The 22081-nt window shown below is 39.9% G+C and overlaps 1 protein-coding gene across 1 annotated transcript in view; it reads left to right on the top strand.

Annotated features, from left to right (window-relative positions):
• The window catches only part of LOC124262302, a 30557-nt gene extending 8476 nt beyond the window's left edge, over positions 1–22081 (top strand). Inside the window, exons 4-19 of the mRNA XM_046696788.1 lie at positions 473–564; positions 1664–1754; positions 3881–4017; positions 4897–4982; positions 7025–7107; positions 9283–9384; positions 10331–10456; positions 11213–11344; positions 13875–13972; positions 14453–14543; positions 14934–15070; positions 16096–16181; positions 17735–17808; positions 18899–18997; positions 19466–19585; positions 21789–22081. Of these exons, the coding sequence (XP_046552744.1) occupies positions 473–564; positions 1664–1754; positions 3881–4017; positions 4897–4982; positions 7025–7107; positions 9283–9384; positions 10331–10456; positions 11213–11344; positions 13875–13972; positions 14453–14543; positions 14934–15070; positions 16096–16181; positions 17735–17808; positions 18899–18997; positions 19466–19585; positions 21789–21958 (1724 nt within the window). The 3' untranslated portion in view covers positions 21959–22081. The remainder of the gene's footprint in view (positions 1–472; positions 565–1663; positions 1755–3880; positions 4018–4896; positions 4983–7024; positions 7108–9282; positions 9385–10330; positions 10457–11212; positions 11345–13874; positions 13973–14452; positions 14544–14933; positions 15071–16095; positions 16182–17734; positions 17809–18898; positions 18998–19465; positions 19586–21788) is intronic.

Here is a 22081-nt window from a genome sequence, read left to right as displayed (position 1 = left end):
TTTTTGTATATTGTATAAAAATATGTACACAGTGAACTGCAAGACTCACTCAACACAACAAATGTACGTAGATCTAGCTGTTCCAAATCCAACTGAAAAAACCCACATTTTCATTATTATCATATATCTAATGACGAAACCATGAAGTTCCTTGTTAGAATTGGTCTCCAGCAACCCTTGTTTGGCCTAAGAGGCGACTAACGGGATCGGCCGGTCAGGCTCGCTGACTTGGTTGACACAAGTCCTCGTATCCCTGTTGTGTTGATTGATGCTCATGCCGTTGGTCACTGGACAGTGTGGTCCAGACTCGATTATTTACAGACCGCCGCCATATAGCTGGGATACTGCTGGACGCGGCGTTAAACAACACACCAACCTAATGACGAGTATTATTTGCTCGTGTTAAATGAATAACATTGAAGCAAGCAATACGGGTTTATTTTATTTCTTGTTATCACTGAATTGATTTCAGGTGTGGGAGAAGATGAAAAGAAAGTTATTATCGACGAACACAACCGATACAGAAGCAAAGTGCAACCGCCAGCTACCAATATGCTCAAAGTGGTCTGTAAACCTCAATATACACAAATATACCTAAAAAACGTGTTTGAAGTAACTATTAAGCAGCCATACGTAGTGCATGTAATTGGAAAGTTGTTTAGGTCGTCTTAAATACCAGATTCAAAAGACCGCCTTCGTGGTGTAGTGGTTAGAGCGTCCGCCCGGAGAGCGGAAGGTCGCGGGTTCGATCCCCGACCGCGTCATACCAGATGACGTTACAATATGGTACTTGTTGGTCCCTGCCTGGCGCTCTGCATTAATGGGTACAACAAGGACTGGTCGGCTCGGAGTCGGTATAATGTGTCTGAGTGGGGTATTCATGCTTCACTGCGGCATGGTATCTCAGTGAGCTAGCACTATAAAACCAACTTCAGTCTGGGCTAGTACAAGCAGGCGCACATCCACATACACACGCATGCACGTCGTCATATGAGCGAAATATTCTCAAGCACGACGTTAAACCCAATTTCAGCTCACCTCACCAGATTCACAAATGAGCATCATCACTGTCGCAGTATAACCATGAAGGCGTATAGAAATACTAGATCAAAAACTTTTTCCTCATTCATAAGAAAAATCTGTTAAAAGCAACGTCGAAAGAACAATTCAGATTTTATTATAAGCATTTGTTTATGAATTCCTATCATTATACTCAACGGGACTTGTAGAGTAGGAACATGAAAATATCTAATCTTTTGGTCTGTGTATGTTATTAACAGCTGAAATTCACATTGTTCCATGAAATGGATACTGTTATGAAACTGGAACACACGGAACTACGAAAAGTGCAAGAATATAGGTAATGGGGAAAACTAACCTAACCTCACGCCCGAACGTAACAGTAACAGTAAATCTGTGGGCCTAAAATGGTCCATTCCTGGTGCAAACGAATTGTACACTTGGGTACGGTATGTTTTAATTTAGGATGACTACATGGAGCGTATGCAGTATATACTGAGTAACGAAAATAAGGGAACATATTTCATTTCTCATAGGCAACACATTTAGGGACATGCAAGAAACAGCGACACCTTTATTTTGATGGCCCAAATGGTAGTTTCTGCATTGTTCTTGCAAATGGAATCGTGGTGCTATGTTTCAGTACTGGAACGAGGAGCTGGCGCTTATTGCTCAGGCTTGGGCCAGCAACTGCAAGGTGGAGCACGACGCCATGAACCACAGAAACATCCCCGGTACGTCAAAACACTTTACAGGGAAATATAACGTAACATTTAATGCTGAAATACATAAGTCGAATAAAATAAATATATTAACATTTCAACATGTCAGTGTACAGAATAATGTGATGGAAAGTAACCGGCTTGTTTGTATTTTAAAAAATAAATATGTCTGTTTGAAGGGATATGAGCGTGTGAATGAATTAATATCACTTCTAAAACACATCAAATCATGTATGCCATTGTGTTCATACCGTGCTCTAGTAATGAAGAATTGAGCCCCCCTCCCCCCAAAAAAAACCAACCCCCAAACAAACCAAAAACCAAAAAAACAAAACAACATATCTATAAAACGTTTTGGAAAAAAAATCTAAATCTACCGTAAGGCAATTTTTGTCAATGTAATGTGACCAACAGGAGTGTACCAACGTACCTTCGCAGTGCAAGAGTCTCTGTTTCGTGGTTACGTTTTCTGTCTTCTTTGATTCGAATCCTGGTACGCCATGATGTTTTTTGGTTTGCCAGCACTACATTCATGCTCGTTAGTTTCACCAAAGTGATCAAAGTCTGAAGCCTGCGTCACTGTGGTCATTCCTGCCACATTCAGCTGACATGCCACCCGTGAAGATCCGGGTTAGAACTGATATTCAGCAACCCATGCTTGTCGTAAGAGGCGACTAACGGGATCGGGTGGTCAGGCTCGCTGACTGGGTTGATGCATGTCATTGTATCCCATAGTATAAACCGATGCTCATGATGTCAATCGCTGGATTGACTGGCGCAGATTCCATTATTTACAGACCGCCGTCACGCAGATGAAATATTGCTGAGTGCGGCGTTAAACAATAGACACACTCCAGACTGACATGTTGTGATGAGATCGTGATGTGTTGTTAAAAGTTGTGTTATACCCAGCTCACTCACTTAAGCTTACTCTTGTTTCTGCGGCACCATTCTTGTGCTCGATTGTTCCTGAAAGTTGATTACGTTATTTGACCATATTTCTCCACTGGCATATTGTTCACTGCGGCCCTCAACTGAAAATCACTCTCCAAAGTATTCAGTAAAACTGTCTGCATTCTTTGAGAATATATAATATAATCTGATGTTGTCTTCTTGCTGATCCCCAACTATGATCTGTGATCTATCAGCACAATACTTTCACCAAAAATAGTAACTCATGGCAACACATCACATGAGTTTTCCTTCACGCTGTAGTAAGCTAAACGTCATATTCTAGTAACTGGCGTTTTGGCGTTAGTAAACCCTACCACAGTTACTTCCTAGTAGCTCTGGCGCTCCACTCGCTTGGTCCGTTGTAGGATGCTAAGTCCAGGAGTGAGGGGTCGGACGACCTGACTCCTAACTAACCAGATTGCATTCATGTACTGGCACACATACATTCATAGATAAACGCAACAACAAGTTATACTCACATAGTTTTTACTCTGTCTCCGTCCATCTGTAATTACAACTTCATCAACAAGCACGGTAGGCTCGTACCACACGGGGCAACTGAGTGACCAGGACTGGCTTCCTAAATGTTGAGCTCGAACAACCCGCACACTGAGCTCATAGTGCCAAACATGTCTTTTTAAATGATTCGAACCTAGCCTGATTTTTGGTCACATGCTTCAACTCATCGTTTTAATTCGGTAATCCTGTATCCGACCTTGCACTCATGTATGTCGTGAATGGATGAATATTGTGTGTTGTCATTGGGTGAATATCGTGTGTCGTGATTGGATGAATATCGTGCAGCACCGTTCGGTGACTCACCTCTTTTAATTGATTTATTATTGCTTCCATGTAAGATATATATGTTATGTATTTCACGACGAATGTGTTCTGTCTCTCTTTCCATAGTCTACGGCTAAACGCCATTCTATGGTTTTAGGAATGCACTTTAACCGTATAACAATATACGGGCGGTGGGGTAGCCTAATGGTTAAAGCGTTGGCTCGTCACGCTGAAGACCCGGGTTTGAATCCCCACATGGACACAATGTGTGAAGCCCATTTCTGGTGTCCCCCGCCGTGATGTTTCTCTGTCAAGTCAGTATAACGATATACCGTTCGAAGCGGCGTTAAAATACTTGATTACTTATTAACGCACAACATGCATGTATCTGACGATTACAGGAGTGTACCAGATTGGCCAGAATTGGGCACTGGACTACCATAACTGGACGCAGTCTATAGCAGGATGGCACTCGGAGGTCCAGGCCTTTACGTACAACGGAGCTAACGTGCCGGACAAAGTGGGGCACTACACACAGGTAGGACAACGTCATGTACATAATAACACACAGCAATGTGGGTGAGGGTGAGTTGGGGTTTACGCCGCTTTTAGCAATACTATAGCAATATCACGGCGGGGGATACCGGAAATTAGCTTAATACATTGTACCCACGTTGGAAATCGCACCCGGGCCTTCATCTCGACAAGGGAAAGCTTTAACAACTAGTCTACCCCACCGCCCCACACAGCAAGGTAAAAGGAAAAACATTATATCTGCATGTATTTGCCACAGAAAGCGACGTGCGTGAAAGGGCTCAAGTGTGTGAGAGCATGTGTGTGGGCGTGAGTGCATGTGGGATATTCTTGTGCGTTTGCGAGTGTATGTTAGTGTTTGTATGTGAGTTTGTGTGTTAGTGAAAGAATGACACAGTAATATTTCCCTATCTGGGATAAGTGGTAATAAATCTAGCTTTCCATCCATTCTTTCGCTATTTGATTTTCGTTCGTCATTGACAAATTTTCATTACACGCCAAAGTACAGACGGGATAATCGATGTATTCCTTTTTTAACGATGGATTCGGTATATAGCCTCTTCCAATTCAACATAGTGTTTCTGCTGCATAACAAGTCGGATTCGGACTTTCTGGAGCAGCTATGTATACGTACGAAGAATCGGAGGACGCATAACAGGCAAACGTATTCGGAAACGGATGAAGTCTGCTAAAATACAGCAGTAAAATATCCACATAATCTTTCCGCTACACAGCCATACATCGTTGTGTCTACGTACTTCGAGTTATCCGTGTGGTGACATAACCCGAAACTGACGATCTAAGAAGGAATCCACTTCGAGTAAACCGTTAGTTCGGCACATCAATGTTCGATACAACCGTTTCTGACTATGTCTATTTACAGCTCGTATGGGCCGACACCACCAGAGTAGGATGTGGATTCGCCAAGTGCAACACTAGTCTGTTTTATGTCTGCAACTATGCCCCTGCGTAAGTATGTCATAACGGAACATTAGTCGTTAAGACTACACTGGCTCAAAAAAGAAACGCATAGGTGAAAATTCAGTGTTATCAGTGATGCTTTAATAACTTAAATTACACAAAAAGTAATGATAATAGAGCAATAAAAATTCACACAGGTATTTGGACATGTGTATCCAAAAGCATACAGTCATTCACAGTGGTATTGAGAGTCTCTACTTTTGATGGCACGGTCACAAAGTCAGTATCTGGTGTGACCACCACGAGCCTCAATCACTGCTCTGCATCGCCTGGGCATAGATTGTATAAGACGTGGGATCCGCCGTTGTGGGATTCTTCTCCACTCATCCTGCAACGCATCGACAAGCTGTTGACGTGTATGTGGTTGCGGCTGTCGGCGTCGTACACGTTGATCCAATTGGTCCAACAAATGTTCAATTGGATTAAGATCCGGAGATATTGAAGGCCATGGAAGTACTGTAATGTTGTTGATGGCAAGGAAATCTGTTGTAATGCGTGCTGTATGCGGTCTTGCGTTGTCATGCTGGAAAATGTCTCTTCTAGTGTCAATTACGGGAATAACATGACGTACCAGGATTTCATCACGATAGCGCGATGAACCAGATCCTCCTCCAGTTCAAGAGGGTCCATGGCCGAACGTTCCTGCTCCATTGAAGACGTGCACGACGATGGTGGTGTCGCAGAACAGGTCCTGTATGTGGTCGCATCGGTCGGATTCCATGCTCTCTTAGGCGATTCCTGATGGTTTGTGCAGAGACTCGACGCAGCCCAGGAACATTGTCGGCGGTGTACGCTGCAGTGACGGTCCGATTTCGCAGATGAAACACCCGGATGAAGCGGTCTTGCGCTGGAGTTGTCACCCTTGGTCTCCCACTCCTAGGACGATCTCTGGTCGAGTTGTGCTGCGTGTAGCGCTGCCAGAGACGGGGAATCGTACTCTGCCTCACGTTTAGATGTCTGGCAACTGATGACTGGCTTTCTCAAGCTTCCAAGTGTCCAATGGCTCTGTTTCTGCTTTCTTCGTTTAGTCTTGGCATCTTGAGGGTCGCGTATACAGAATTTCGGAGAATGAATAGCAACAGGACTGCTGGCTTTTTATACCCATCAGTATCAAGATTCAGATCCCGCATTTGCACGTGCATCATGCTTTCAGCTTTTTCTACATGCAGATTATACGGGGATTTTTTTCAAGGTGCTGTGTTTTTGCGAATAATCACCAAAGGTTGTTTTTGCGTGTGTTGGATAATTGTATGGGCTATATTCATACTTAAAATTAAAATTGACAGTCATTCCATACCATATTTTTCAAAACAATCTACTTTGAAGATCAGAATTCAGCTATGCGTTTCTTTTTTGGGCCAGTGTATGTTGCCAGTGCATTGCACTAGGGGTCCTAAAGATCATGTCACGGAGAGACAATACCTGTTCCATGTTGTCAGAATGCTTCTGATCTCTGAGGCCTCATAAACCACATTCTAGTAGGCTTTTGTAAACTATTTAAACATGTATTTTCATCGATCTAATCGGAGCAGTCAATAAATTTCATACTTACATTCTCACATTTCGCCGAATCATATATATTCGAATAACCTAAGTTACTTCACTTGATACAATGCAAAGTGTCCACAGGACTGTTACACTGACGATGAACGCCATCATTATGAGTGAGTGAGTTAAAATTTAACGTCACATCGGGAATATTTCAGCCATATCGTGACGAGAACATTTAATATTGAAAGGAAATATATGTATATTATAAAAAACCTGCCGACGAAGGACAGTAAAACAACTAGAATATCACAATTAGAATTAAAACTAGCGTGGAAATTTTAAAACTAATAGCACTACTGGGACAAACAATATAAAAAAACAGGCTAGAGATCGCCAACAACAGAAAGCCATCATTATGCAAAGAAGCTAAAAAGACATTCTACCTCCAACAAATGTCCGATAGTAAAGTAATTTTCATGTGAAAGTACACATGTATATGAAAGATAAACCACACAGTGTTTTATTCTAATTCGTTTCAGGGGGAACAGAGGTGGATACAAGACACCATACAAGAAAGGAACACCTGCAGCGGAATGCAAGCAAAAAGAGAACAACCTCTGTGGTAGGCATTGCTTTGGACAAGGAATCTCAAAAAAGTTATCTTTAGTGGTCCACTCCCACTTTTGACTTGTGATCATTGACTGATTGATTGATTGGTTGATTGGTTGATGCTTAACACTTCACAAGATTCCAGCTATATGGTCTCGGTCTGTAAATAATCAAGTCTGGACCAGACAATCCAGTGATCAACAGCATGAGCATCGATCTAAGCAATTGGGATACGATGACGTATCAACCAAGTCAGCGAACCTGACTGCCCGATCACGATAGTTGCCTCTTACGACAAGCATGGGTTATTGAAGATGAATTCAAACCCGGATCTTCACGGGAGATTTGTGTTCAGGATTGGTCTTTTCGTGCATTGGCATTGCATATTTAGTTTTCTGGAACTTTTATTTTTTAACTTTGCACATTAACAAGGTTGTATCATTAGTGTGAGGTTCAACTGAGTTTGGTAACAGTTTCTTAATAACGTCTTATTCTGTGACGGGAAAAATCGAAAACCGTTGTCATGGACCTGTTTCTGTTGCGAACATTATGTCCTCCGCATGATAGTTGTAGACAGCCGTTATGTTCATTATAACTCGCTCCAGCGTCTCTCATTAACGTACCGCCTCCGCGGTGTAGTGGTTAGAGCGTCCGCTCGGAGAGTCGAAGGTTGCGGGCTCGATCCCCGACCGCGTCATACCAAAAGACGTTAAAATATGGTACTTGTAAGTCCCTGCCTGGCGCTCGGCATTAATGGGTACAAGAAGGACTGGTCTGCTCGGGGTCAGTATAATGTGTCTGAGTGGGGTATTCATGCTTCACTGCGGCCTGGTATCTCAGTGGGCTAGCACTATAAAACCAGCTTAAGTCTGGGCTAATACAAGCAGCCGCACATACACCTACACACGCATGCACGTCGTCATATGAGCGAAATATTCTCAAGCACGACGTTAAACCCAATTTCACCTCACCTCACCTCATTAACGTTTTGTGTTAATTCCACATTGAAGCACTGAGGTAACCAACATATTTATACGCAAAGTAATGCTGTGAAAAACCGAAAAGAAGACACACAAAGAAATGTTATATAATTAACAAATGTATTTCAAAATCGGTCTGCAAATCGTTATGTCAACACCGACGTAACTACAATGACATTATGCAATAGCGTGGCAGTTGAAAACATCAGCTGCTTGGCGGAATATAACAGAGGTAATAACAATAGAGACAGTGATAATAACATCCACCTACATGAAAACCGACAACTGGGCAAGTGTATTAACAGATATACTCTTTGAGTTTGGCTTTAAACATGTCTGAGTTTTCACTGTTTGTGGCTAATGGTATTGGTTTTGTGAGAGAAGTTATACAAAGGGTTACTTACCCATAGAAATATCTCATTGTACATAATGGGTCAATGGCATATGTGGAAACATCATCTTCCTACCGTGAGACATGACTATATCTTTATACAAAGGAAACGCGAGAAATAATCAGCAAATAGATGTCACGAAATGTAATTTAGGCTTATTTCTGCCTCAGTTCACATATGTTTATGGTTGTAAGAGGAAGATTGTGTGTACCCAAAGAACCATTTAACAATACGTTTTGTTCCCTGAATCCATACTGACTGACTGACTGAGTTTAGTTTTACGCCGCTTTTAGCAATATTCCAGCAATATCACGGCGGGGGACACCAGAAAATGGGCTTAACACATTGTGCCCATGTGGGGAATCGAACCCGGGTCTTCGGCGTGACGAGCCAACGCTTTAACCACTAGGCTACCCCACCGCCCCCCAAGCCATACTGAAGACTAGTGTCATGTATTCTTCCTTTGCCCGCAGTGCCAAATCGTAAACGCTATATATCAATTCCTCAACACCAATATCATTATTAATATGTGAAAATGTGTAATTGTGGTGGATTATTCAATATCGCTAAGAGTATTTATTACACCATGAAAAACATTTGAAGATTTGATAGGATCTGATATCATATCATACCATATTTTATGGTATCATATGATATTATATTGTACAACTTCATTTCACGATATTCATTCAACCATGATGCACTGTTTGTTTGGAATTTTTTGGTTCAGGGTTTTGAATGTCCAGGATATTCATTGTACAACAATTGCATGCTAGCATAATTGAAATGATGATAATTACAATATTCTACTTTCAGATTGTGGAGGGAAAGCTTGTGAAAATGGCGGCACAATCAATAGAACATCTTGCGCCTGTAAATGTATCATAGAAAACTTCTATGTTGGTGACGTATGCAAACGTAAGTGTCTTGCAGTAGTTCCTTCATATCTAACACGATGCGTTGTTTGGTTGGTTGTTGTTAAACGCCGCACTCAGCATTGTTCCAGCTATACGGAGGCCATCTGTAAATAATCTGGATCGGTTTGGACCAGAAAGTCCAGTGGTCGACATATCATTGCAATTAGGAAGCAATGATATGCCCGACCACTCATTAGTTTTGTTAGTCGCTTCTTACATATACGACAACCCGGATCTACAGTTGAACCTTTCCCTTGGACCCGACGAGTTCGACACAACGGGGTATGACAGCCATATGCTAACTGTACAGTACAAAAACTGCTTAATGATGATGACACCAATCGGAGATAGGTTGGAGTATTGCGATGTAAATGACAACGTTCGAGACAAAAATCCAGCATATACAGATATGTGTTGAGAGAGCAATAAAGGACATAAACCTAATTTCAGCATATCCTAGCAAAACCAAGGGCCGCAACTGATTACAAACTGCGATTGTTCTGCCAGACAACAAGGCCCTGAAGGAACTCTTGCATAATTGTACAAATTATATAGACAACTTTCTGTAAAGTTTTGTTTTATAAAGTTAAAATTATGAATCATGTTCAGCATGTGTCGGTTGAAAATGTTGAATGTTTGGCTTCGTCCGAATTAGTTTGCCAAATCCAACACCATTGCTACCTGCAACTGTGTAGCTATTCCTGAAAAATTGCACTTGATATCGGCACTGCAAATAAAGATTCACTTTGCCTCACTGAACCGATGCATTATCACAAATTGTAAGAAAATATGTATCAATAAACAAAATGGAAAAAAAGCTAATCCTGGCTAACAAAATGTGATCTACTGTTATGTGACAAAGAAAGTGAAAAACAATCACAATTATGGTGAAAATTGAAATGATAACAAAGCCAGCACTAAATCATGTTGACCTCTCTATGTTTCAGTTGACTGCGAAAATCCTACTGTTAAAGAACCCTCCTATTGTAACCACACAGCTTACATAGAGAAAAACTGTCTCACAATTGCTGATGTACCTGACCGTTGTCCCAAGATGTGCCACAAGTGTCCATGTAAGTCAACCCTAACACATAAGATATCATTACAGTACCATGAACAGGGATACAGGCACTTGCGTATTGAATGAGTGAGTTGGATATCGGACACCTCTTTGAAAAGTGTTTCTCTTAAGGGAGGTTGGAGGTGAATACGTGTTCTCAATGGTGTTTGGGATGTTGCTGATGACGATTAAGAGATGATCTGGTTTATCAAAGAAACGAAACAATATCTGACGGCGGCTTGGTAATATTTGCCAAGTACTTCTACCGACGAATGACTCCTGATCCATATACATCAACTGAGATCGTACTACCGATATCATAAACCACCTGGTCTGTCTGTGTCATATTGTATCATGTCATATCTTTTAAAAATTGAGTAGTATTCGGCATACGCAAGCGCACAACTAATGCTTCCTTTAGCTTAAGCTTTAGTGAGTGAGTTTAGTTTTACGCCGCACTCAGCAATATTCTAGCTATATGGCGGCGGTCTGTAAATAATCGAGTCTGGACCAGACAGTCCAGTGATCAACAGCATGAACATCGATCTGCGTAATTGGGAACCGATGACATGTGTCAACCAAGTCAGTGAGCCTGACCACCTGAACCCGTTAGTCGCTTCTTACAACAAGCATGGGTTACTGGGGATCAATGCACGGGTCAGCTTTAGCTATAACAACAGGCTATTGGACCTTCTGAAAACAGGTATGCAATATGACATGATACGTAAGTAAATATTTGAACATATTTGTCTCCATTCCCAAAATTTAGATGGCGACTACAGATACGATTATATAGATACGAAGCCAGCAACTACCACACGAGTGTGTAAAGACAAGTTCAGGGTCCGACGTGGTCACACCGCCTGCCTCCAGCCTTCCAAACAACTTAACCAAACAGCAGGTAACTCCACATGTAGTACACGTCAGTGATAGAATCGAACTTGCAACGGTAACATTATGTGAACGTAAGGCTAAAAGTGAGTGAGTGAGTTTGGTTTACGCCGCTGTTAGCAATATTCCAGCAATATCACAGCGGGGAACACCAAAAATGGGTTTCACACATTGTACCCATGTGGGGAAACGAACCTAGGTCTTCAGCGTGAGGATCGGACCAAACCCATAGGCTACCCCACCGCCCCTAAGGCTAAATGAAATGTTGCTAAATCATGGGATTCATTAACTCAAATGATATCGATGACCTTTGTCCATATACGTACATGCCAAGATTTGAGCCAGTCCACCACTTGATTACACAAGCCATGTATGTACAAATCAATCACAACAAAGTGTAAACCTGAAGCACAACGGTAGACGGTTTGGATTACTGTTGGGAAACGGTCGTGAAACAATTACAGCGTCTGTACCGATACCACAACATAGGTGCTTTGAAGCATAGCTGTACAAATTCAGAACTAAAGTAAGGCAAACAGATGTGTCACTAATGGTTCCCTCGTTCACACAGTACAGTAGGGTTAATATTATTTTGTGTTATGTTACATCAATAATTAGTGGATCTGCGAGTGCTGTCAAATAACCACAAGTCCCCAAGACAATTTACCTCGGGTCCACAAGGGACGTGTTTGGACCTAATCTGTAGAACATGATAGGTCAATAAGTGACAAAATATTAAGTGAGTCCAAGGTACAATATATGCTAAAAAGGGTTATGAGCGGTTATGAGCGCATATGTTATCATTCAGCAATAACTAACATACAGACACAGCATTCGGAACGAAATGATGATAATTCTGTTAGGGTTTATTGTTAAATGTGTTTTTGTTTTATGTTTAATGAATGGCATCATGGGCGCAGTTTCAATCATTAGTTGCCAGGAATTTGGTTCGGTTCCAATTGTGTCGTAAACGGACTATAGTGAGAGAGTTTAGTTTTACCCAACTTTTAGCAATATCCCAGCAACATCACGGCGGAGGACACAGAAATGGGCTTCACACATTTTACCTATGTGGGAAATAGCGGATCTTCAGCGTGACAAGTGAACGTTTTAACCAAGTAAACCCCGCCGCCCCTCATTCACTAGTCACACATGATATGGTTTGTGTTGTAAGGTTTTAAGACTTTGTGCACTCCTTATGTTCTTCAACTGGCGTTATTGATTGTTGCTTATAGATGTAATTTGTGAAATGGCATTGAGGGAATAAGGGACTTTCAAGGCTATTCCATAAAGTATGTAGCTTGTATTGTTAAGATCCCTTGAGTTCCACAGTGAGGTCAATCGGGACGATCCAACGACATGGCCATTGTTTTCTTGGGACTGGTATGGCGTGGTAATAAAATGGCTCGTCTTTCACAAACACTTCACAGATTCTCATTGAAACTTAACATAAATGCTTTAGAGTATATTAGCCATTAGACATGCCGTGTCTTGTGAATACATCCTCCATATAGTGTACAGCAGACACTTCAAGTAACATTCGGCCTTGTCTTTATACCTCACACATCAATGTCGTTTTCTGATTGGATGAGCCAGTCAATGTACCCCACTTACAAGCGAGTAACATTTTCTATGTTACCCGCTGGGAGTTCCCATCTTTGGGAATTTGGTACTTCGTGTTCGTAGTGTTTTGGTTGTCGGTATTGGCTTATTGCCTAACTCTGGTACTCCTAATTGTGATCGGATACCCGTGCTTCAAACAGTTCAAAATTAACATTGAGGTGTTCGGTAATATATATACTTTGTTCACTGGTCCCTCGGGGCCCATGGGTTGATGTACCCTCGATGTTTGTTTATGTTCCCCTCGGCTTTCAAACAAACCTAGAGGATACATCAACCCATATCCCCCTCGTGACCAGTGAACCACTTATAATATACCGCCCATTTACTTGACAGCTATGGTTGTCCATATTATGACATCTTACTATACTCATGCCAATAATGGTTGTCACCCCCTTCAATATTTTTAATTGGAGAGGGTGTGTGGGGTGTGTGCGGGGTTGGGGTGGGGAGGGGGTGACAACCATTATTGGCATGAGTATATTTCACAGTCATTTTATTGATTCCATTATAATGGTTAGTATTTGTGGAAATGATGGAATATTTACATGCGAACGTAGAAAATGCCATTTTATTTGGTGATTCCTTAACGACACGAGTATTATTCTAAAGTATTTACTGTTTATGTGCGTCATGTAAGTGTTTCCTATAAAATGGTAATTAACACGCATCTGCAATATTAGAACTGTCGATAATCAGTACGATTGTTCAAATACGATGTAAATGTAACACAGAAACGCGCCTGCATTAATGGAAACGTATTTGTATCACAATGATCAGATGTGTGTTTGTCAAATATGAGTCGTTCTATAATTCCATGCCTTCGTGGCATCCACTTTACATTTATAACGTTCAATGAATACCATTGTTTGCGCATTTACGAGGAACTTTTAAGTAAATATGCAAATTGTCTCTTTCAGATTTTAATATTTCTACATCCGATATAGATTCGATACTTAAACAGCACAACCTGTACAGACAGAACGTGACACCGGCAGCTGACAACATGATGAAATTGGTAAATTTATAGGTCAAATCAAAATATATAATTAGTTTGCCCTGTGTCACATCGATGATGTTCATCAGATATTCATAAGGCTGTTTTATATTAGGACAGTCATTACAGACTTTGGTTGTTTGTACTGTACACACGTCCCAACTGTGCTGCGAATAATCTTTGGCGATCGTAAATGCAAGTGCAAAGGCCAAGGTAATTATAAGGCATGAATTAAACAACTGCAAATACGGTATATTGACGTTATTTTAACGAAGAATACAGAATTTAATGAGTGTGTGAATCGCTCTCTCTCTCTCTCTCTCTCTCTCTCTCTCTCTCTCTCTCTCTCTCTCTCTCTCTCTCTCTCTCTCTCTCTCTCTCTCTCTCTCTCTCTCTCTCTCTCTCTCTCTCAGCAATTGAATCCTTTAAGAATCAGAGAAAATGCAGTTATATGTGAAATGTATTTCGAAGAAATAGCATTTGGATTTTTGTTATTTTAAGTCTTGGGATGCTGAGGTTGCCATGGTTGCACAGGTGTGGGCGGAGGCCTGCGTGGACGGCTCGGATGAACCATCGCATAGAACAATTCCCGGTAGCTTTGAACTCATTCATTCAGAAACTTGTATGCAACCTTACCAAATGCAAGGATAATGAAACAGAAAATTAGATCATGAAAGTGTATGTGGATAATAAGGTTGTTATGGTCTGGCAATACCTCCTCTGGTGAAGAACGGAACTAACACAGGTGTATAGATTCAGTCGGATTAAATTGATAAAAAATGAAATTGGGTTTATTAAGTCAAAGATATCCATGTCAGGTTATACTTTTTACACATGGTTATTCATTATACAGGTTATATTTACGCCATTTCACATTACGACAATCGAAAAGTTATCTAAGCCTTTCTAGCTTAGGGATGCCTCCGAAATTTAAAGTTATTTTTGTTTTGCTTAAAAAACATTGCCATCATTTACATTTCAGGTCGGTTCCGTTTAGGTCAAAACATTGTGGTTGGTGTTGACAGTTGGGCAGACGCAATCAGCACTTGGAAGGACGCGGGAAAGGACTTCGTATATGGCAGCAATGCCAACGCTGATAAAACAGCGCCCTATACACAGGTTACCAAGATATACTCAACAGAAAAAATAATTATTTCTAACAACAAAATCACTACTTCAATCCCCAAATGCCCATGATATTCTCATGTTTAGTTGATATGTTTGTATCTATAAAGCAGTAACAAGATAATTGAACGTTGACTGAACCACGTTAAAGCAGTTCGAATTGTTTAATTGTTAAATGTGTATAAGTTTCAATATCATATGAGCGTATTAACCCAACCACCTGACCACCAGGATCTCTTGTATTCAATCAATGATATTTGTCATTTATCTTGTCTTGGGTTAAAACTTAGAGTAAGGGATGTTCCCTGATAATGGTGGTGAGCGATCTGGTGTATCGAGCTCAGGTTACAAATCAGTTGAAGTTTAGCAACTTTGGGCGCGGAGAGCTCTTTGATGGGTGATCGTGTTTGGATCCAGAGAGTTTCCAGGACTTCAATCCTGGGCCCCGTTCCTCAAAGCGATCGTAGCGCTAAGGTGATCGTAACTCCCATACTTTAACATAGACTTACGACTGTCGTAGCGCTACGATCGCTTTGAGGAACGGGGCCCTGCCCCACAACAAAAGACATGCGATATATGTGGTCTCACCTTAGGCAAGGGAGTTTGGTGAAACCTGCCTCCGTTCACCCAGCAGAAAATGGGTACCCGGTGGTATACAGTCATGTCACTATAACCTTTTAGCGCCTGACAGGTAATAATGTGTCAGTGCTTTGAGCCTGCACACGTGTGTGGAAACAGGTGCTTTATAAATGGCCATTATTATTATCATTATAACGACTCTTGGTCTCTCACCACCATGTTTTTCTTCGATCTTCACCGACATACCATAGATAACGTCAGCGCCATGAATAACATAACGTCAGCGCCATGAATAACCCTCTGGCGTTTTTCACACATTAGTCTGCCGAACTGTTATGATGTTCATAGTTACGTGAACGCAAGTCTTTCACTTCGACACCTTTCCCATGGGATTTAGTCAATCACTGACGTAATGAGTCCATTGTTTTCATTTTGTGCAGCTCGTGTGGGCGGCGACGACACGGATTGGATGTGGTTTCGCGCTCTGTGGCGGGAAATCGGTTTATGTTTGCAATTATGGACCAGGGTGAGAAATCAAATTTGTATGTTTTCCTTATCCAAATGTCATTTCCTAACATATACTATTGAAAGTTCCTGATGAGCGTATTCGAGTTTTCAAAATGAACATCGAAATGCACGAATAATGAAAGATTCAAACTTTCCCAGACTCTCAAAATAGATACATTTCCATGAAGTGTTTGAGGGGCATTCTGGAAATTTTGAGTAATAGGAATGACAAGTTATATATGGATGAAAGCATGAAAATGGTATATAGTCCAATCAATCGACGATTAGAAGGTGTAGCTGCACGACTGACTGTGACAAGAAACGTTGCAGCTGTCGAAAACAGGGCTTGCAGCGTTCTCCTGTGTGTGAGAACTTTCGGGATATCAGCTGCTCCAACTCACCAGCAGCTTCTCAAGGTGACCTTGACGAGGACCTCTAGATAAGAATTTTTAAAAGTATGAATGTAAATATGAAGCAGAAGAACTTTTAATTCGTCAAGTTAAATGTTTTCATTCAACAGGAAGTTTTAGATAAGTTATGTGTCTGTTTTGAGTCATATATACCTTAGCTCAGTAAATAGCCTGAAAACGTTAAGGATGACATTTTGAGAAAGCGTGGGTCATAAAAAGCTAAATTTTGGAAATGTTCCCCACCTATGTGAAAGTTAGACTTTTGAAATTGATCGAGGATACATGTCTCTAATTAAAACACTTGAAACCATTTCTTTTGCAATTTGTTTGAGGTTGGCATATTTTCAGCCTTTGATTGACCAGACTAATTAGTATCTATACCGAAAAGTCGCAATTGTACAATAAACAGTTAGTCATCCATATATAGCTTGTCATTCCTATACATTGCTATATTGAACATACCAGTATTCAAAATTTCAACTGTCTGATACACGTGTTTCTATTACAGTTTGAGTTAGAATCACTGACAATTATTCATTTTTACTATGACACTTAAAGAGTTATCAGACGTTTCTTAAGGAAACTGATAGATACAACTTCGACAACTGCTGTCACTGATTCATATGCACGAGTTCGTGTTTAGTGGTGTAGCAGGAACGAATCTGCTTTTAGTGAGTGAGTGAGTTGGTTTAGTTTTACGTCGCACTCAGCAATATTCCAGTTTTATGGCGTCAGTCTGTAAATAATCGAGTCTGGACCAGACACTCCAGTGATCAACAGCATGAGCATCGAACTGCGCAATTGGGCTACGATGACATGTGTCAACCAAGTCAGCAAGCTTGACCACCCGATCCCGTTAGTCGCCTCTTACGACAAGCATGGGCTACTAAAGATCAATTCTAACCTGGATCTTCACCGGTTGCTTGGTACTTGCAGGGAATGAAGAATACATGACACTCGTCCTCAATATGGGTTGATTCAGGGGACATAATTTATTGTCAAATGGTTCTTTGGGTACACACTATCTTCCTCTTTCAACCATAAACAACGGATAAGCCCAAATTACATTTCTTGACATCTATTTGCTAATTATTTCTCGGGTTTCCTTTGTATGAAGTAAAGTACTAATTGTTACAGAATATGTGTTGGTGTGTTTGTGCAGGGGCAACTCGCGCTTGGATAACAGTAAACCATACGCTAATGGTACAACTAGCAAATGTATCGGTGGACTCTGCGGTAAGTCGAAGATATTTTTTGTTCAACAAGCTCTGTGTTAAGTGAGTGAGTGAGTTAATATTTAACGTCACATCGGCTATAATTTAGCCACACCATGACGAGAACAATCTATGCATTATACCTCAACAAATCTACACCATAAAAACATGTCGTCAAAGGAGAGTAAAAGCACCAGAGTATCACAGATTTGGTTTAACACCTGCATGTTATACTACTTTAAAAATGTATCACTACAGAAAACAATACAATATAAAGGAGGGTTCCAGATCGCCAACAGCTGAAGGCAGATCACCATACTAGGGACCATGGAGCCCTACAGTCATTTTGCTGGCTGAATGGACACCAGCTGGATTTACACCATCTCTTTGGGTGTTGGGGATTATGGAGAACTGTAGCCGTACATTAAAAGAGCAAATATCATATCATTAAAACTGTGGTAGATATAAAACTACTTCAAATGAAATGGGGCTTCCGTGCCCTCCCAGGGGCTATGGGTTAAGAATTTTAACACTATGCTCTCTAATGTTTAATTGCAAACATTGTAACGCGACTATGTTAGCATTCCCGAATCGCTATCAGAAATGTAGAAACGAGAAGCCTTGATGAATGTTTTAATCAGTCCTGTGCCCACACATTATACACCAGAACTGAATGCATACTTGGAGCAGTGCAGAGTATGGCGTTAGTTGTACCTGTATATGGAGTAGAGAAACACCGTTTACTGAAGTCCCATCACCACGATAGCCCGTGAATGAGTGGGGGCGGAATAGTTAGTAATATTTAATTATAATCACGGCGTGGGACACCAGAAATTGGTTTCACACTTTGTACCTACATGGGGAATCGAACCCAGGTCTTCGGCTTGACGATTGAACGCTTTAACCACTAGGCTACCCCAACGCCCTCGATTCCATCAGAACATAAGCCACAATGGTAAATGAAGCTGAAGCTATTATTCAATATGGTATGAACTTCTTAATATATGTTAATACAACTGCTGATAAATAAATTCAAGCATTCGCCCTGTTTTCTATTTTTGCATCCCATGTTAACAATTTCTTAAAAACAACAACAATTATCTGCATTCCAGATTGTGGCGACAAGTATTGTCGAAATGATGGGATTTTGAATCCATCTGCATGCACATGTTCCTGTAAGACGGACTTCTATCAACAACCAGGCTGCTCTTGTAGGTATTATAACGGTTACCGCTGATATTACGTCTAAAAAGAATAAAATTGATTGAATACAAATATCATGCATAAATAACCTAACAATATGAAATATCTTAAGTGAATTCTACATTAAAGACTCTTTATCCCCCATTAAACAGTGTGTTATATCTTATTGTGTGTGTTCAGCATAATGATTACGACATCTCGAGATCCAATTGTTTAAAGTATATGGCAATAATGAACATAATGTCCCCATTAGTAACCATTAATATCAATCTAATTTGACGCGAGGAGATGTACTAAGTATCATCTATTAGAGTTAATATCCTGCAAGAAGCAGATAAGACCTATCTAAAGTGCACGATGAACTATCAGAGCTTCGTTAATATTTTATAAAGATACTTTACATGTTCAGCGTTACGGATACCTTAGGAATCTACCTACATTACAGTTGATGCACACATTGTTTGATTTATTCCCAGTGTCCTGTGATGACGTCAAAGAGCCAGTTTTCTGTAACAAAGAGATCTTTCCGGAAGCTGCATGCGATAGTAATCCCCTGGCCCAAGTCTTCTGTCCCAACCTATGTAAAGTATGCCCATGTAAGTGTTTAGTACTCACGTTCGTTAGTGAAACGAATGCATACATTCTTAATATTTGCTGGGACATACCACACTTGTATCCGCATATTTAAAGCTGTTTCAGAAAAATATTGTTCAAATTTCGTTGTTTCCTAATATACGAATCTGTGTGTCTAAAAAATGCAATTGTGTCAGAAAAATAAGGTATTTACATTCCATTGTTTTCGAAATACTTGTATCTGCATGCCTATAGATACAGCTTTTTCTGAAAAATAAGGTATTCAGATGTCATTGTTTTCGTAATTCACCAATCTACATTTCTATAAATACAACTTTTTCTGAAACATAAGGTATTCAAATATCATTGATTTTATAAAACACATTTCTGCAATCTAGAAATACAACTGTTTCAGGAAAACAAAGTATACAAATTTGATCATTTTCGTTGTACACTTTTTTCTAAAAAAAATAAGCCATTCAAATTTCATTGTTTTCGTAATGCACCAATCAGTATGTCTATAAATACATTTTTCTGAAAAAAAGCTATTCAAATTTCAATGTTTTTGTCAAACACGTATCTGCCTTTCTATAAACACAACTTTTTCTGAAAAATAAGGTATCCAAATGTCATTGTTTTCGTAATACATATGTCTGAATTCTACAGACTGTTTAAAAAAAACCCTAAGGTATTCAAATTTCATTGATTTTGTAATACACATATCTGTATTCTAGAAATACAACTGTTTATCATTTTCGTTATACATATTTTTCTAAAAATCATAAGCTATTAAAATTACATTGTTTTTGTAATACACGTTTCTGCATTTGTATAAATACAACTTTTTCTGTAAAACAATGTATTCAGATTTCATCAGTTTCGTAATGCACGTATCTGCATTTCTATAAATGCAGCTGTTTCATAACAAAACAAACACATTCACATTTCATTGTTTTCGTGCTGCTGTATACGTAATCGCCGCATTGCCTATTTCGAATTTGAGTGAGTGAGTTAAGATTTACAGTCACATCGGCAATATTTCAGCCATATCGTGACTAAAGCAAGTTTTAAATTCACCATAAATACATGTAAATATGAAAATGGCTGTCAACGAATGACAGTAAAAACAACCAGAATACCACAGTTATGAATATAAAACGAGTATGTAAATCTAAAACATTTTAACTACAGTAGACATATATAAAACCTTGATATAGATTGCCAACAGCTGAAGGTAGATCACCATACTTGATACCATGGGGACTTACAGTACATTTGCTTTCTGCATTGACCCCGGCTTGATTTACACCATCCCTTCAGCTGTTAGCAAGTTTTAGACAATCTAACCATAAATAAAAATAACACAAATTCTACGATTACATTGACTGCTATGGTCTTAAGTACCTTCTCCGGAAGACCAATTGTGTCAGAAAAATAAATTCCATTGCTTTCGTAATACACCAATCTGCATTTCTATAGACACAACTTTTTGTGAAAAATACGCTTTTCAAATTTCATCATTTTCGTAAAGCATGTATCTGCATGTCTATAAATACAACTGTTTCATACAAAAAACATTCAAATTTCATTGTTTTTGTAGTGCTATATACATATTCACCGCATTGCCTTTTTCGAATTTGATATGTTTATCCTTGAGCACAATACACATACATGACAGGTCGAAAAAGATTAATGTGGACATATTGCATGTGATACATGCCAATTCCTTGTGTGGACTTGTGTGTGTTCAGGGTTAATTAAATCGACCAGAATAGGACACCGTCTCAGTACATTGCATTTGTCACTGCATATACAAATCACTTGAGAACAGTGTTTATACATTGTATTTGTTGCTCAGATACAAAACATCACAGCAGTCCCAATGCATTAGGTTTGTTATTTCAATTACGAAACAGCGTTCACAGTGCCAATTCCTTGTATAAGTTTTTTGAGATACAAAGCAGTGTGAACAGTCTAAATATTTGTTATTTCATATACGGAACAGTGAGAACGGTGTCAAGATATTGTATTTGTTGTTCAGACACAGGGCATGACAGCAGTCCCAATACATTATATTTGTTATTTGAGATGCAAAAAAAAAAATAGAATACATTGTATTTGTCATTTGAGATACAAAACAGTGAAAAGAGTGTTTATACATTATATTTGTTATTTCAGATACAAACTAGTGAAAACAGTCTGAATACATCGTGTTGGTTATTTCAGATGCAGACCCAAATTACTCTGATGTTGGTGTGACCCCACCCCCTCCGACACATCCCCAAGTCGAGCCCTCTTTCCCGTGCGGGCCGATCCAAGGAGCTACACATCTGGATGTCCAGATAAAAATTGTAATTGTCAGTTTTGTAATTGCGATCACAACGTCATTGTTTTGAGAACATAAACAATATGGGGCGCCACTGGTATCTGTATTCGTTACAGAAATGAATCACCGTGAACTGACCAAACACTTATGTTACATGATTATATAATTATTCAATAAAATTTGTAAAATGGAA

This window comes from Haliotis rubra, unplaced genomic scaffold (assembly GCF_003918875.1).
Source record: "Haliotis rubra isolate DU_JTF1 unplaced genomic scaffold, ASM391887v1 Scf83, whole genome shotgun sequence".
In the NCBI taxonomy this organism is placed as follows: domain Eukaryota; kingdom Metazoa; phylum Mollusca; class Gastropoda; order Lepetellida; family Haliotidae; genus Haliotis; species Haliotis rubra.
The sequence above is the reverse complement of the archived record's forward strand: the minus strand, read 5'-3'. Positions and strand labels throughout refer to the sequence as shown.